At 38.7% G+C, this 14,698-nt stretch overlaps 1 protein-coding gene across 4 annotated transcripts in view; it reads right to left on the bottom strand.

The window, feature by feature from the left end:
- Positions 1-837: 837 nt before the first annotated feature.
- The window catches only part of chd3 (chromodomain helicase DNA binding protein 3), a 41,761-nt gene continuing 27,900 nt past the window's right edge, over positions 838-14,698 (bottom strand). For 3 of the 4 annotated variants that reach the window (XM_041984933.1, XM_041984932.1, XM_041984931.1), the window contains exons 38-40: positions 14,249-14,412; positions 13,814-13,940; positions 4,600-9,447 (exon numbers count right to left, since the gene is read on the bottom strand). In XM_041984933.1, coding sequence (XP_041840867.1) covers positions 9,176-9,447; positions 13,814-13,940; positions 14,249-14,412 — 563 coding nt within the window. In that variant the 3' untranslated portion in view covers positions 4,600-9,175. Of the gene's footprint in view, positions 2,349-4,599; positions 9,448-13,813; positions 13,941-14,248; positions 14,413-14,698 lie in introns of those variants that run through there. The other variant, XM_041984934.1, reaches the window with a different exon arrangement.

The raw sequence follows: 14,698 nt of genomic DNA on the forward strand, positions 1-14,698 counted from the left end.
ACATACTTTCATTTGCAGACTACAGTAATAAAGGCTATATCGCTCTGATGCAACACATGGCAGCTAAATGGCACCGGGTTAGCATTTTTTACGTAAGATAATTAGCAGAAAATGAAAAGCACAACTAAGATATTTCAGAAATTCATGCCATCTGGGAGAAAATAAAAACAGCAGTGCTTCTTTTATTTCATTCAGTTTTATTACAAACAAAAAGAAAGAAAGAAAAAAAAAAGAGATGGTTTATCATTAACATGTTTTTACTGCCACTCATCATTTGATCGGCACCACTACATACACAGTGACACATACCCAGAAATCAATATAAAATCCTGGAAACCGGTCAAAGCAAGAGTTATTTTTTGATGCAACGTTTTAGCTCAGGGGCCGCCAAACTTTTGTTTAAAATAAAATACATTTATAAAATGTTCTCAGATTTTGCCCTAGGAAAATTAAAGTTCATGGGATAAGTTAACTCCTAGCTATTTTTTCTTCTCAGTTTTAACTTAAAACAGACAATGCTGACTACAATTTACAGGTTGACATCAGTCTCAAAATTCATTTTAATGACTTTACATTTGTTCAGCTATGTTTATTAAGGCGTTTTTTAATGATGCAATGTATAAAAGTCTAGTCTGAATTTCCAGATGTGTTTTTAATGGACTTAGATGTTCATAGAAGTATTTAGGGTTACATGTAGCCTATTTTCTAGATATGCATATCATTTGAAAGCCCCATATTGAAATGTGAGCAAGAAAATTTGTTTCTACTTCTGACGTTAGCTCAACTTCAGAAGTTTGTTCAACTTCTTCGTTTGCAGTATCTTGTAATAGTAAGACAAACATGGCAAAAGGGTGCGTCATGTCACATACGGTGCTGTTTTCTTTTCATAGTTTCTAGTAAGAACAAAAAGATGTCTCTTTTGGTAGAAGCTCTTTCAAATAGCAAACAGCAAGAACAACAGCAACATCAACAACGACAATACTCATAATGGGAGAGTAAAAATACAAGAGAACACGAATGAACGGTTTAAATATGCAAAGTATATCACAGGATTTTGTAGAAAGAAACAGAAACTTGGAAAAAAAAAAAAAAAAAACCAAGGAAAAACAGTTGATTGAGGGACAGGGAGGCAAGGAGTGGATTTCAAGAGGAGTGTTGAGGGGTGGTCGATAGGCTTTAATAACACTGACTTGCTTATGAAAGGTTATAAACATTCATAGGGGGGTTTCTGGGAAAAAAAAAAAAAAAAAAAAAAAAAAGCATCATTGTGAGGCCTTTTCTGGAACGAACCCCCCCAAAATACCTCAAAGCTCTGTACATAAACTAGAACTATGGAAGCAGGATGGGATGTCAAGAACTGCTTTGTGGTTGAACAAGTCCTGAATATATATATCATATCATACCTTCCTGCATGTGTTTTATCTGAGCATGTACCATTAATAAAAAAAAAAAAAAAAAAAGGAGAACCTAGTAAAAAAAAAAGGCTGGAGCTGTGCTTGGAGCTGCTTGGACTCAGAAATCAGAGATTGAGCCTCTTTCTGAGAATTAGAAACTGTATTAAAACGACTGTAGGCACAGCTTGATACCATAATTTTTTTTTTCTTTTCCACGAGACAGGGTTGTTGTGATTAGAGCATGCTTCAGGGGATGGAGTGCGATGATAGAAATGAGTTTAGTTTTACATGCAGCTTCCTGTCCAAAGTTTAAGGAGCAGGGGAGAAGGGTAGGGGGGGTATATGGTCAATTGGGAGATCTAAAAGGTTTCTAAGATTGAGGTGGGTTTCGCGTTTTGTGTTTGTGTGAGTGTATTTGGTTGTGTGTGTGTAAATGAGGTTCGAAGCATCCCTAGAGGAGGAGGCCCATGTGAGGAGGCCATTTATGAGGAGTATAATGGTTTGAGGCAGACAAGAAAAAAGACACAAGAAGTTAGGAGACAAGTTGTACTGTGGCTGCTGTTGGTATGTGTATGTATGTTTGTGCATGTGCGTGTGTGTGTCCACGGGAGTACCAATCAGATTCAGAAATTTATTAGAAGACTCCGTGTTGTTAGTTTGCCCAATGAAGCACCTACAATCACTAGCAGGTGAATATTGTCACCTTCAGTCAGTCCATTCATTGTAATACTGGTTGTGTCGCTCTGGAGTCGACTTTGCCACCAAAATTTCACTCTCTTGTAGTGAAATTGAAGATATCTTTTCAGGATATGGGTTTCAGTGTGTGCATGAATGTGTATGCATGCGTTGTCTAGTCGTCGATGCAGATGACCTCTCCACTGCGCTGTTCTCGCCGGTTGACTAGCAGTTCTGCCTCCCGTTCCTTCTTCACAGACATGGGAGGCCCGTTGAGTACTGCAGGGGGAAAACGACACATAAATTCAGTTGAGCCAGTTTATTGTGTTTTTGCTCTCAGTGTCTTCTCTCCCTGCACAGACTGAGAATTAGTTTTTACAACAAATAAATCGGACTTGAAACATATCTAAATCTTGTATATGTTCACAGCTAATCAAATCAGATGAAGTGTTTCTTTTGTTTACTCAATAAATCCAAATTACATCCATTTCATGTTATTGTTTTAAAGACCCAAGTTTAAATTGATGGATATTAAAAAATAATAGTTGCCACCCCCCTGCATGCACCTCACATGCAGTGTTGCTGTAGAGGGAATCTGGAAGATTTCTTAGCAGCACAATGCAGAAATAGTCTCAGAAATAGTTTAAATCAGGGAAAAATGTGCTTATAGTAGTGTCAAATTGCCACTCAGGAAAGGTAGAGTGAAAAGCTTGCACTGAAGACAGGAAACAAATGAAGGAGGGAATCAAGATAGTGTGTTCATGAAGCTGTACACATTTGTCACGAAAGATGGCATGTGGTTTTAAAACATTAAAAAGGTGGCTGAATGGTATTTAGATGGCATTTTAGATGTTTTGCTCTGGACTTTCTGCTGAGATATCCCACCCAAGCCCCAAACAAAATCTCTGGTAACAATTAATGAACGTGTCAGCAAATATTCCAGCACATTTGCTGCTGTGTGCTTGAGTGTGTGGCACAGATGAAAGTTTGTCCTTTATGCTGACCTGCAGGCCACTTTTATTTTGCTCCTGCTATTGTTGATATTGTGTAGATACACATATCAACACAATAAGGAAAAAACTGCTTTTCTGACTTCCAGCCAAGAGAGTATGCTATCTGAGTATAAGTATTCTATAAGATATACATCAAGAGCACGTCTCCTGTAGAAAGCCTCATGCTGGGATGTCCTAATGTGAACACAAACTGCTGACAAAAACCAGATTTAACTGTCCAGACTTTTTCTTGACAGTCTCCAGTTTTGAAGTACAAATGTTTGCTCTATTTAGTTTCTTTAAAAATGAATTAACATCATAACCAGTAAAAATTAAGTTGTTCTGAATATTAAAAAATGGAAAGCAAAGGTTGTTTGGATACACAGACAAGTATCCCAAATTAAGGTAATGAGGAAAATAAAATGAGTTCCGGAAAAACAAACAAATTTTGTTGTGGGGTTGAGATGAGAACTGGAGCGAGATGCATCATTCACTTGTAAAATAAAGCAAATGTGGCCTGAATTTGAAATGGTTCTCAGTGAGCTCCATCATGGCTCTGTTTACAGATTCGGATTCAAGATATTCTTATGTTTTCCCAATACTACAATAAGCATGTCGGAATTTGGTTATTCACTTTAGTTTTCCACAAATAGGTGACATCTAAGTGTATTTTATAATACTTTTTAATGAGAAAACTTGCATAATACAGTACATCATATATCATATTTACAATATTATGTTTACATTAAGGGCACAACCTCGAAATGCATAACTGTTAAATGGGAGAAAGTGAGGCCAGCAATGAGTAAACACTTTCACACACAGGCACATGAGGACACAGGCACGTGCACACACACACATTTGTGAAAGCTAACGTCTTTCTGCACCAGTGCACAGCTGGCAAGCTAAGTGGATCTGAGCTTCCCACGTTTGTGCGCTATCATCAATGTGCTCTAGGAGTCGAATGTTGAGTTTAGAGCTTCTTTTAAAAACAAAGCCAGGAATAGACCAACAGCGCACTGCTCTCACTTGCACTGCACGGAAAGATAAACGATCATAACATCCCCCCCGATGATCAAACGTGTGATAAGGAGCGTATCGAGCTGAAGATGTTTGGAACTACGTGTGCGTACATCTAAAACCGGAGTGGGGACCACTTATGGGAGAATGTGTGGCACTTTGCCAGGAGAGGCCAACAGAGGAGATGGAAAGAAAGAGCCAAAAAACTGTGTGTGTGAGAGAGTGTGTGTGTGTATTGGGGCTGGCAGACAAAATCTGATAAGAGGCTAAACAAATCAAGGTAAAGACTTGGTGAAAGAGCAAGAGGTGCATAACTGGATAAAAAAAATGCTGTGGAGAAAAAAGACAGAGATGTGGAATAGAGAAAGACAATGGAAAAACAGTTCTTTAAAAAAATGACTTCTTCAAGGCCAGTGGATCAGTAAAAAAAGGCAGTGCAGAAGCCAGGAATGCTCAAGATGGGTTTCAGGTCATTTATCTACCAGGCAGTGCTGAAAAGTAAGTTTCTTTGTTAAAAATATAAGTAATGTGCATAAAAAGGTTGAAGCAATAAGTAGAAACTTCTTCATTCTATTTATAGTAGTCTTTTCTTTTTCAGAAATGGCTATTCAGTCAGTTTGGCTGGTTCTGAAGTAGATAGAAATTATAAAGACAGACACAACACACTGTTTTTCTCACATAAAGTAAAGGCAATCAAAAGTCACATGGCGAGGAAGCAATGATGATGATTAGCCTTAGAAATACACCAGATAACTGACTCCCTTTGCTGGACTGGACATCATGAAATTCTTTCTGCTGCCATTTCTGTCCATCCAAGCTCCTCCTACCATCCCTTCTTCATACTCTCCATTTTCCACTTATTTGCCTGTTGCTTTACCGTAGCAGAAGACGTTGTTTGACAGATACAAGTTTTCTTATCCCAGATTAACTTGGCAGTGATATCTACAGTAAAAAAAGAAACCCAACATTTCACAAAAAGACACATCTCTCAGAAACTCTTAAACTTCTGAGCATTTTATTTTATCTCTTGATGCCTGAAATGCTAAACTACACTTGATGGAGGATCTCAAGTCCAGAAAGGTCTATAAAAAAGACTTTTTTTGGCCAATATGTGGGTCTGTGTCTCTTTTGTAGATCCTGACTACTATCTGATAGAAGTGAATGTTGCCATCTTGGCCAAAAATGCAGCCTTTTAAAGGAGTGTTTGCTAAATGAAAAGCTTTGCATGACTGCATCTGCGCCAAAACATTTTATGAAGTACAACCTTTTGTTTTCAACTTTTCAGAAATGTAAAAAGCAGAGATTTGCTTTCAGGAAGGAAGAATCTGTCCGAATGTAAAAAAACTAAAATAAATAAATCGGAAAACTTGCAGGAATTTTGCAATCGACAGAGAAAGTAAGAAAGATAGAGGAAGAAAATCTTATCTTAACATAGCACCAATTTTCTGACCATAAAAATATCTGCTTCTGACTCTAAGAAATACAAGAGGACATTATTAGAGGAAGAGAGGAAAAGAAGGACAGAAAGGACAGAGCAAATGATGGGAAATAAATGGTAAATGGCCTGTACTTATATAGCCGTTTTATCCAAAGGAAAAAAGGGAAAAGTGTCAGCATCGGACTGACTTTTACTGACGGCAGAGAGCTCAGAGTATAAGAAGGCTGCTAAATGGATGCAAAATTAGCCGTTGTTAGGGGGCACCTTATTAAGAAAATGTGCCTATACAGTAGTGCTTCTTTAAGGATTTTAATATTATACAATGTGGTCTGTGCAAAGTGTTGTGTGAATTTTATGTTCATGTTTAAGCACTTAAGCATGTATTAGTACTTTTAAAATGTAATAAATGAGAAATGTGAGATTCCAGAAAATATCATGTACAATAATTATGTAAAAATAAATGCTTTGCAAGATTTACAATTAATTTATTTGAGCATTTCTGAACACTTGTGGGTTACTTTAGCCATGTTTCCATAAATGTTAATGTTTTCTATGCATAGTTTCAAGAATGAAGTTATAACAATTAATGGCAACAAAACATTTTTAAAAAGATAAAAAGGATATTTATTTAACTTTTGATGATACTATATAGGTTTGAGGGTTATAAATGCCAAGATATAAGTTCAAATCCCTGTCCCTGCCTCAGGTCAAAGTTTAAATGTTGACCTTTTTACGTTTTGTAGCCTAAACTTGTAGCTTTGTATGTGTTCAACTTGTGTGACTCAGCTGTTTTTAGCTTCTAGAGAAGAAAATGGTATTAAAATAATCATTTCTATCTTTATTTTTCTCTTAATATAGCCATGGCCACTGGGTATATTTATAAATTTTTCATCAAGGTTTTGTTTGTCTGTAACAGTGGTTCCCAACCCTGGCTCACTATCCTGCAGGTCTTAGATGTCTCTGTTGCAGCACATCTGATTCAAATTGAATGGTTCTCTGACAAGCTCTGCACAAGTCTGCTAATGAGCCATGAATTTGAATCGAGTGTGTCGTAGCAGTGACACGTCTAAGACCTGCAGGCTAGTGTGCCTTGAGGACCAGGGTTGGGAATCACTGATCTATAACACACACAATCTGGTAACACTTTGATACAGTGTAGGTTAGTTTGTGACAGCTAGCTCAGTGCTCAGTGACCAGCTCTTTGTCAATCAGACTATTTTACACAAGCATGCACTCCCAAGCCATTTTCACTATATGAAGGATTCTCTACATAAATAAATTTATTTATTTATTTTAAACTAACTGAAAATTCATGCTGCACTGTAGAATTGCTACACGCTTTCTCTAAAGATATTTTATTTTGCATGAACTTTCATGTTTTATTTTTTCTAACTCCTAATTATGTAGTTTGCAGCTGTGTGTCATACAAAATACTAATATTGGACTGAGACACAGTATCAGCCCATACTTAATATCAAATTACTCAGATTGGTATCCAGTACAAAAAAAATCTTAATCAGGATAATGCTATACTTAAGAGTTAATCCCCCAATAAAGCCAATATGCCTGCCATGCTTGCTTCCTTCTTTACAGGTCCAGCAGACAGCAGTTTAGTTTTTTTTTTTATTTTTTTGTCACCTTTTCTTTCAGCTGTGTTTGGTGCTCCACCATATTTTCTAGTGGCTGATCTAACAATATAACAGGATTGACAAAACTGACGTAGGTGACACTGAACCACAGAACGTCAAACATTCAAGACAATAAGCTAAACAACGTTAAACTGCTACTTTTGTGTGACAGGTGTTGCAGTCAGGTAGGAATTTGCTGTTGGTTTGTCACAATGAGCAATGCCTTATAATTTTATCATCTCTAAATATTAATAAACATACTAAGAGAAGCATTAATGCTTCTTTTTTCCTTTTCTTGACTATTAAATCTGATGCACATGATGAGGTTAGCTTGTTTTATTAAATAGAAAAGTGTTTGGTACAAATGATTTTTATGTTCCCTTTAAGTTATCTAAAAGATTTGGGAATTGGAAATGAATCTCAGGTATCATATTGGCACCAATGTCGAAGTGTAAACAACAACTAGTATCGATAAAAAATACCAGGACTGCCATACATAAACCACATATACCACACACACAGACAGAAACACACAGCATACCCTCATTGCAGGCCACACCACTACCTTCAAACCTAAAGGGAAATATCACTCAGTTTTGGTTCCTGTACTATTTTGGACAGTATAACTGAAAATTTATTTTTGTTCCACGCTGAAACGCCTCAAGAGGGTTCATCCTGCCTCTCCGCTCGAGGATATCACACTGATGTACAGCTTTACTGCACGCACGCACAGACACACCAAGCTGGAAAAACGATGACACAGTCCAGAGTGTTTTATTTTCTGAGGGGTCGGGGGACGTTTTCCAGTGTGGAATCCATCACGCTGTCACAATAAAAGAAGCTCGAGGAACAAAAACGTCCCTTTAAGCTTCAAAGCGACTCTCCCTTTTTCTTTTAATGACGGATTACAGTTTTTATCTTTGAGGAAGAGCTGCTCGTAAATAATACTTATTGTTGCAAGGAAGATTAAAACAGGAAATGTAGAGTGATATTCCCCTTTAAGTGACCATCCCACTCAAAAAAGGTGCAATAGTAAGGAATATTTTACCCCTTGTTATACAGTACATTAACAATGGAAGTCCATTAGATTAGTTACAGCAATGTTGCTACTAACTGTTGGATAAAGACAGCGTCTCAGTGTTTTTTAGACCTGTGGATTTTGCTCCTATACTTGGTTGGACTCAGGAATGCTAGGGCAAGACAGTTTATGAGAGAAGTGTTTTAAATTTCAGAAAACTCTCTTCTCTCTCTTTTTTTCTGCAAGATGATCTGGGTCTGTCCTTTTCTGTTTTAAGTTTGGATTTCATCTGTCTGTTCTCTGCACATAAACAAGGCTATTTGCAGGTTTTCAGGTTGTGTGTGAGGTCCAAAGTGTGTGTGTATGTACATGTATGTGTGTGAAAGAGAGACGGAGGAGAGGAGGACTGTGGAGGAATGAGGGAGTTCAGGTCAGACAGGCTTTCTCAGTCAGTCGGCGAAAGAAGAATTGATCCATGGGGAATTTTTTTTGGCTCAGAGGAAGAAACAGAAAAAGAATTCTCAAGAAATCTGTATGAGGAGGTTTTCAAAAAATAAAATAAAAATCCTGCATTTTTCTCCCATTAAACCTACATACCTGAATTTCTAAAATAAAAACCTGTGATTGCATTAACATGCCATCTTTGTCCCTCTTCTCGTGGGCCAGTTCAGTTTTTAGGCTTTGTTTTTTCAGCAGCACCTTTTCACCTCTCCCTTTTTCATTTTGGATCCGCTCTCTGCAGTTGATTGCTTGTTTTCATTCGTGGGTCAAAGAGCCGCCACTGCTTTTCATTTCATTTTGTGTCCTCTGCAGCTTTTTCCTTTTTTTCCTCCCATCTCATGAGCTTTTCCTTTCCCTTTATAGTCCTCGCATTCCACCGGTGTCAAAGTGCTTCGTTCTTCAGTCCGCTTTCGAGCTCCTTCTCATGCCTTCAGGTTTTAGTTTTTTTCTGTTCTTTTTTCTTTTTTTTAGATACATTCCAGTATTTTTTTTTTTTCTCCCTGCTTCCTTCAGGGTTTCTTTGGTCGCCCGTTACGCGGCAGGTTCTCCACAGTGTTGCTGAGCCGGTACTTGACGATGATGCTGTGCACTGTGGACTTGGGCATCCTCAACTCCAGCCCAATGGCTCCCTCCGACTTGCCGTCTTTCCAAAGGTCCACCACTCGCTGCCGCTGCACCACATCGTGCTCCTTGGTCTTCTGGCAAACCCCAGCGGCGGCTGGCCCCCCGGCAGCTCCACCAGCAGCTCCCCCGGTGGCCCCAGCAGCAGCGGCGGCGGCTTCTGTGGGGGCAGACAAGCGGCAGACTGTAGTGGAGGCTCGAAGAGGGGGAGCAGGATAATGTGACACTTTACTGGTCCCCGTAGGGATTTCCCTTTTAGTATATTTCCCTCCTCTGTGGGGAGGTCAGAGGTCAGAGAGAGCTACTGGAGCTGGTGGAAGGGGATCAACGTGGGGCAGGTGCTTGCAGACATGAGGAACCCATGTGCTTTACTCCATCTCTTTTATTAGAACACCCCTAAAAGATGAAGCTTTATCTAGAATGAGGGACTCCTTTTAGCGCAGATGTGAAGTTTCCTGATGGTAGACAGATTAATCAAGATGTTGCTGATTTATAGCTGCATGTTGGACAGCACAAAACAATCCTTCATTGAAGTCTTTGATGCATTATTACATTTTGCTAAACGGTTCACAAAATACAGCTTGAGTAGAACATGTGTAGTGCACCAGTGTGAGAGTTTCTCTTGGATGGTACTTTTAATGGAAGAAAGAAAGGTCACAAAATCAGAGAAATGTTATTTTAAGTGAGTTCATTCCTTCTGCTTGCTATCCCCCCCCCCCCATCTCCGTGTCTGAATCTCAAAGGGTCAGAAACCAGCTCGACCCAAATCAAGACCATAAACGTGGTCTTATTTTCTGCATGCTCGCATCCTGCCAGAGCATTCAGACTGCACGTTGCTTGGCTCGGCTCGGCAGCAGGCCGCGGGGCCCCCGGTGTGAGCAAAAACCCACGGAGCAGGACTACTCGCAAGTGACTATTTCTGAACAGGCGGCGCGGGGCCCAGCCCTCTACCGGTTCACAAGTCACAACACGACGTTTACACAACCAAGCTGCTGCGGTTTCTGTCCCTCTCAAAATACCTCGGGACAAAGTCCGAATGTTTTCTTGGCACAGTCAAACTCAGACAGGCTGAGCATAATGACATTTTCAGAGATAGGCCCAGGCTCTCTAAAAAGCAATGCTTTTGACAGATGTCTGAGTCTACAATTACAAAAATCAAGATACACTGAGTGAGAGGCAGGCACAGCTCCGAGGGGCTGGCTGTTGTGGTTTTAAGGGCAAAGCTACTGGGGAATATCAGGTTTTACCAGTTATCTCTGCCACATCCCAGCTATCTAAACATCTCCGAACACGAATACACATGCAGGGCAGAGAGTGCGTCTGGACAGCACATGCTGTTACCAAACTAATTATGAGAAAATAAATTCACAAACTGCCAGAAAACTTTGACAGAATGCAGGCAAGGGGGAGTGGGACAAGAGCCCAAAACAAAACACATTTTTTCTTTTACAATTTTGATTAAAAAGCTTTTAACTTAATAAGTAATGAGAGCCCAAATCAGACTTCACAGGAGAAAAGAAAGACGCTCCTCCAGCAGGGTTGACTGCACTCCAGACTGCTCTTTATTGTTGCACAATGTGTCATTAGATCCTATAACTGCTGAGGCGAGTATTGAGGTTTTTGAGGTTGGGCATGTTAAGAGATGAAAATGCCTTTATATAGCAAAGCAGCACGTTTGTGTTTGATTTAGGTAATGTCTATTTCAGGTGTCTATCTGGCAGCCACATCAGAAACCCTGCCACAGATGTTTTTGTCCGATATGAACTCCCCTCTGGATTTTAAGGTTTCACAACTTGAGCTGCTCGATGAGATAAAGCTTCTATTCAAGGTGCTTAAAACAGGCCTGCTTTATTAGTGTTAAATAATGTTGCTCTAACAAACTAAAGAGTGCACAGAGACTCTGACATTCAGATATCCAGGAGACAGTCATTTTCATGAAGACTGAAAATGTTTTTTCTTTCAATGTTTGTTCACAACAATAAAATCATACAAAGACAGAATTCCTCAGATTGTATCTTGAAAAAATAATAATAGCATTTAGGAGCTGCTTTTGTCCATCAACAGTTCATCTTGCCAAGTAATCAAATCCTGATTTCTAGCCAAATTTGTGCTTCCCCATCATGAGGTTCTGCAAGTAACTCCTGTCATATATTTTCACTAGAGCTACAGAGATAACACAAAGAGATCTTGAGAGCCATGAACGGTGAGATTAGCTTGTTTCGGTCAGAGTTGCCACAAAGCCATGTCATTATGTCACTGTAAACATCCAACACTGCTTGGAATTTGTTTGTTCTAAAATCCTGTGGAGAACCACAGTTCAAACAAACAGTGTGTCTCATCCACAGAAAACTCTTTTTGTCTCATTTCACATTTAGTCATTTAGCAGCTTTTTTATAAGTGAGGTACAACATTCAAGCTTCAGTGCAGTAAGAGACTGTGACATATACATGTAGAACAGGCCAAGAAGTGCAAAATAAGTTATAGTTTCCCCTACATAATTAGCTGGTGTTTATCATGCAAACAGTGTTTAAAAGAAAAATCCAGGTGGTGATATCAAAACATGAATCATTTGTACAGACCATGCAGCTGCAAACCTTGTTTAAAAAGCAGTTGCAAACAATGCAAGTGAATGCTGCTTTGATGTGACAGCACAGTATTTGCAAATGCCACCTGATCTTTGCAACAGCATTTGTAAATGCAGGCTGTTGATATTGGAAATTAAGCAGGAGGAAAAAGAAGAATCCCAAAAAATGATAACTTCACTGGGTGACGAGTCCGGGGTGTATCTCACCTCTCACCTGATAGCATCTAAAATACAGAAACTCCAGGGACCTGGTTAATTAGCACACAGCACCGGTTATGTCTAAAGCTAGCAGGAACATATTGCCATACAACATTCAAGGAAACACAGTATTTAAAAGGCATCTGTTGAGAAGCTGCAGGAAAGGTTTTAGTTTGTGACTCAAACTGTGGAACAGGCTGGCAGAGGAACACAGGCCATGCCCACATATCTACATATTTAAATCAATATATAAAGATATGGTGTTAAAACAGTACAGAAATGCTAAGGAATGAAGAGGTATTATATAAACTCAGTATTGTTGTTATTATAGATATTATTATTATTATAATTACTGCATAACTCCATCATTGTAATTAATTATTGTAAATTTATAGATTATATAAACATAGTAATCATTGGTATCACTATTATTATCACCGTTGTTGTTGGTACAGTAATTATTATTATTGTATAACTCCATGACAAAGATGTATTTATTAGGGCAATATTTTTGAGTATTGTTATTATTACTATTATTATTTATTGCCTAGTAGTAAATGATGATTTTGGTTATAGTATAATGACTAAAAATTATTAGGGTAAGCTTATGCGTCCACCGGCTCCTTTTAACCTTTTTGGTTTTATTTTTATTTTTATTTCTATTTTAGTTTTTATATTTAGTCAGTGTGGTAAAATAAACTTTTTAATCAATCAACCTGGCTGAACTGGAGTAGTAAAGTATAGGAAATGGATAGATGTATAACTTTACTGACGTAACACTACAACTTTGTGTTCAACCGGAAACTTTGTTTTTATTTCTTTGTTTTTATTTCTTTGATTTCTTTTCTTTTTTCTTTCTAGACAGACTTGATTCTCTCTCTTTTTTTTTTTTTAGTATGCCATTCACTAAGTTTTCCCATGCCCGGCCCATGTTATAAACTGCTCTTACTTCTATAACTGGAAGTGATTTTTGGCATATTTTTTCATACCAAACATCTTTTTTTGTTTTTACCATAAAAACATAAAACACTGTTTTGAGATGACCCTAAGTCCAAAAGGTGAACAGGACATTTTCATGCTTTTTTTTGTCCTTCAGGCTTGACAAAGCTGGTCCACGCCCATAAAGAAACAGTATGCTATTATTAAGCAAAATTAAATCCTTATTATGATCTGAACTTGTATAAAAGCTGTGGACATCCTCTTTCAACATGATTATTTTAAATAAGATATGTTTGAGTTAACAAAGCTGTTCTTTATCTCAAGTAAGAGAATGAATGAGCATAAACAGGACCTCTGTAAGTACTTGTAATGCACAACATGACCTAAATTAACCAAATCTACTGTTGCAGTGCTGTTCTAACAATCATATCTCTGTGCTGAGATATAATCAGTTCCTGCGCCTGAGGCAGCAACAGTGAGACTGCAATAACACCTCCGCAAAGGTGCATAAATCAGGCTTAAACCATCAGCTTGCCAAGTGTCAAACAGATCAAACAAACTGGGATTTTCTTCAGTAAATTATCTTGAATACCGTAATTATGAAAGGTCTAACATCTCACTCATCTGTTTTTTATTTTATTTTATTTCATTTTTCTTCCCGTCCTCTCATATCCACAAATGTATATTTTCCATCTCTGACTGATCAACACTCTTTGTACCTGCTTGCTGTGGTGCTTTAAACCAAATACGCACACATTTCTAACATCATTACAGAGTCAGTGTTAGTGGGGCTTCAAACACTGACCTGATATGAAGGATCCAGGAGGCATCTGACTGTAGTTGGCCCCTCCCATGTGTAGGGCGCTGGGGGGTGCAGGGGTGAAGGGGGCTCCGTAGTTCTGAGGGGTAGCATAGGGTCCTGGAGGTATGGGCTGTACAAAGAAATGCTTTTCTTCAGAAGAAAAAGTGACTTTAGAAAAAATGAAGACAACAATAAAGACTATAAAATTAATCATGTTTGTTATGTGAGCGGACAAAAAAAAAAAAAAAAAAGATGCTGACAAAGCAGTTGTGGAGTGAAGAGGAACTTGTGGATGATAATATAAAGGTCTCTGTGTTATCATTGGACGTCCTCCAGCTATTACTTATCCACTGGCAGCTCCAGCAGGTTTCAGCTTGTATGTATGGCTGTTTGTATATGTGTTAAATATGTGCGCACGATCAGGAGCAGGCTGCTGACCGGAGGGGTGTGCGTCTCGGTGCCCTTGCTGGCCAGTCGGCTGAGGATGCTCCTCTCAGACATTTGCAGGCGGGCGGCGATGGGTGGGACTCTGGACAGTGTGGCCGGTAGCCGAGTCACATCAGCCTTCATGTCACTCAGTAGCTCCTCCAGCTGGTTCAATACTAAAGTGACAACAAACAGGATGACTGACAGGAGGAAATATCTTTATATTCTAGCATTTCCCCCCATTCTTAATCGATTTTCTGCTTTAATTTCTTAAAATATTAAAACATGGATGCTTAAACAGCATGTCCCTACTTATTATCTAAGCTCTCCTTCATCACATCCCTACAAGTGTATTCACTTAGAAGTGCAGACATACAAACTAAGAACATGAACAGTAGTGTGCTGTGCATGTTATTATTCCGACAGTGCAATATAAATATTGACGGCCTTTCTAGTGAGTCA

The sequence above is a fragment of the Melanotaenia boesemani genome, chromosome 5, assembly GCF_017639745.1.
Source record: "Melanotaenia boesemani isolate fMelBoe1 chromosome 5, fMelBoe1.pri, whole genome shotgun sequence".
Classification (NCBI taxonomy): domain Eukaryota; kingdom Metazoa; phylum Chordata; class Actinopteri; order Atheriniformes; family Melanotaeniidae; genus Melanotaenia; species Melanotaenia boesemani.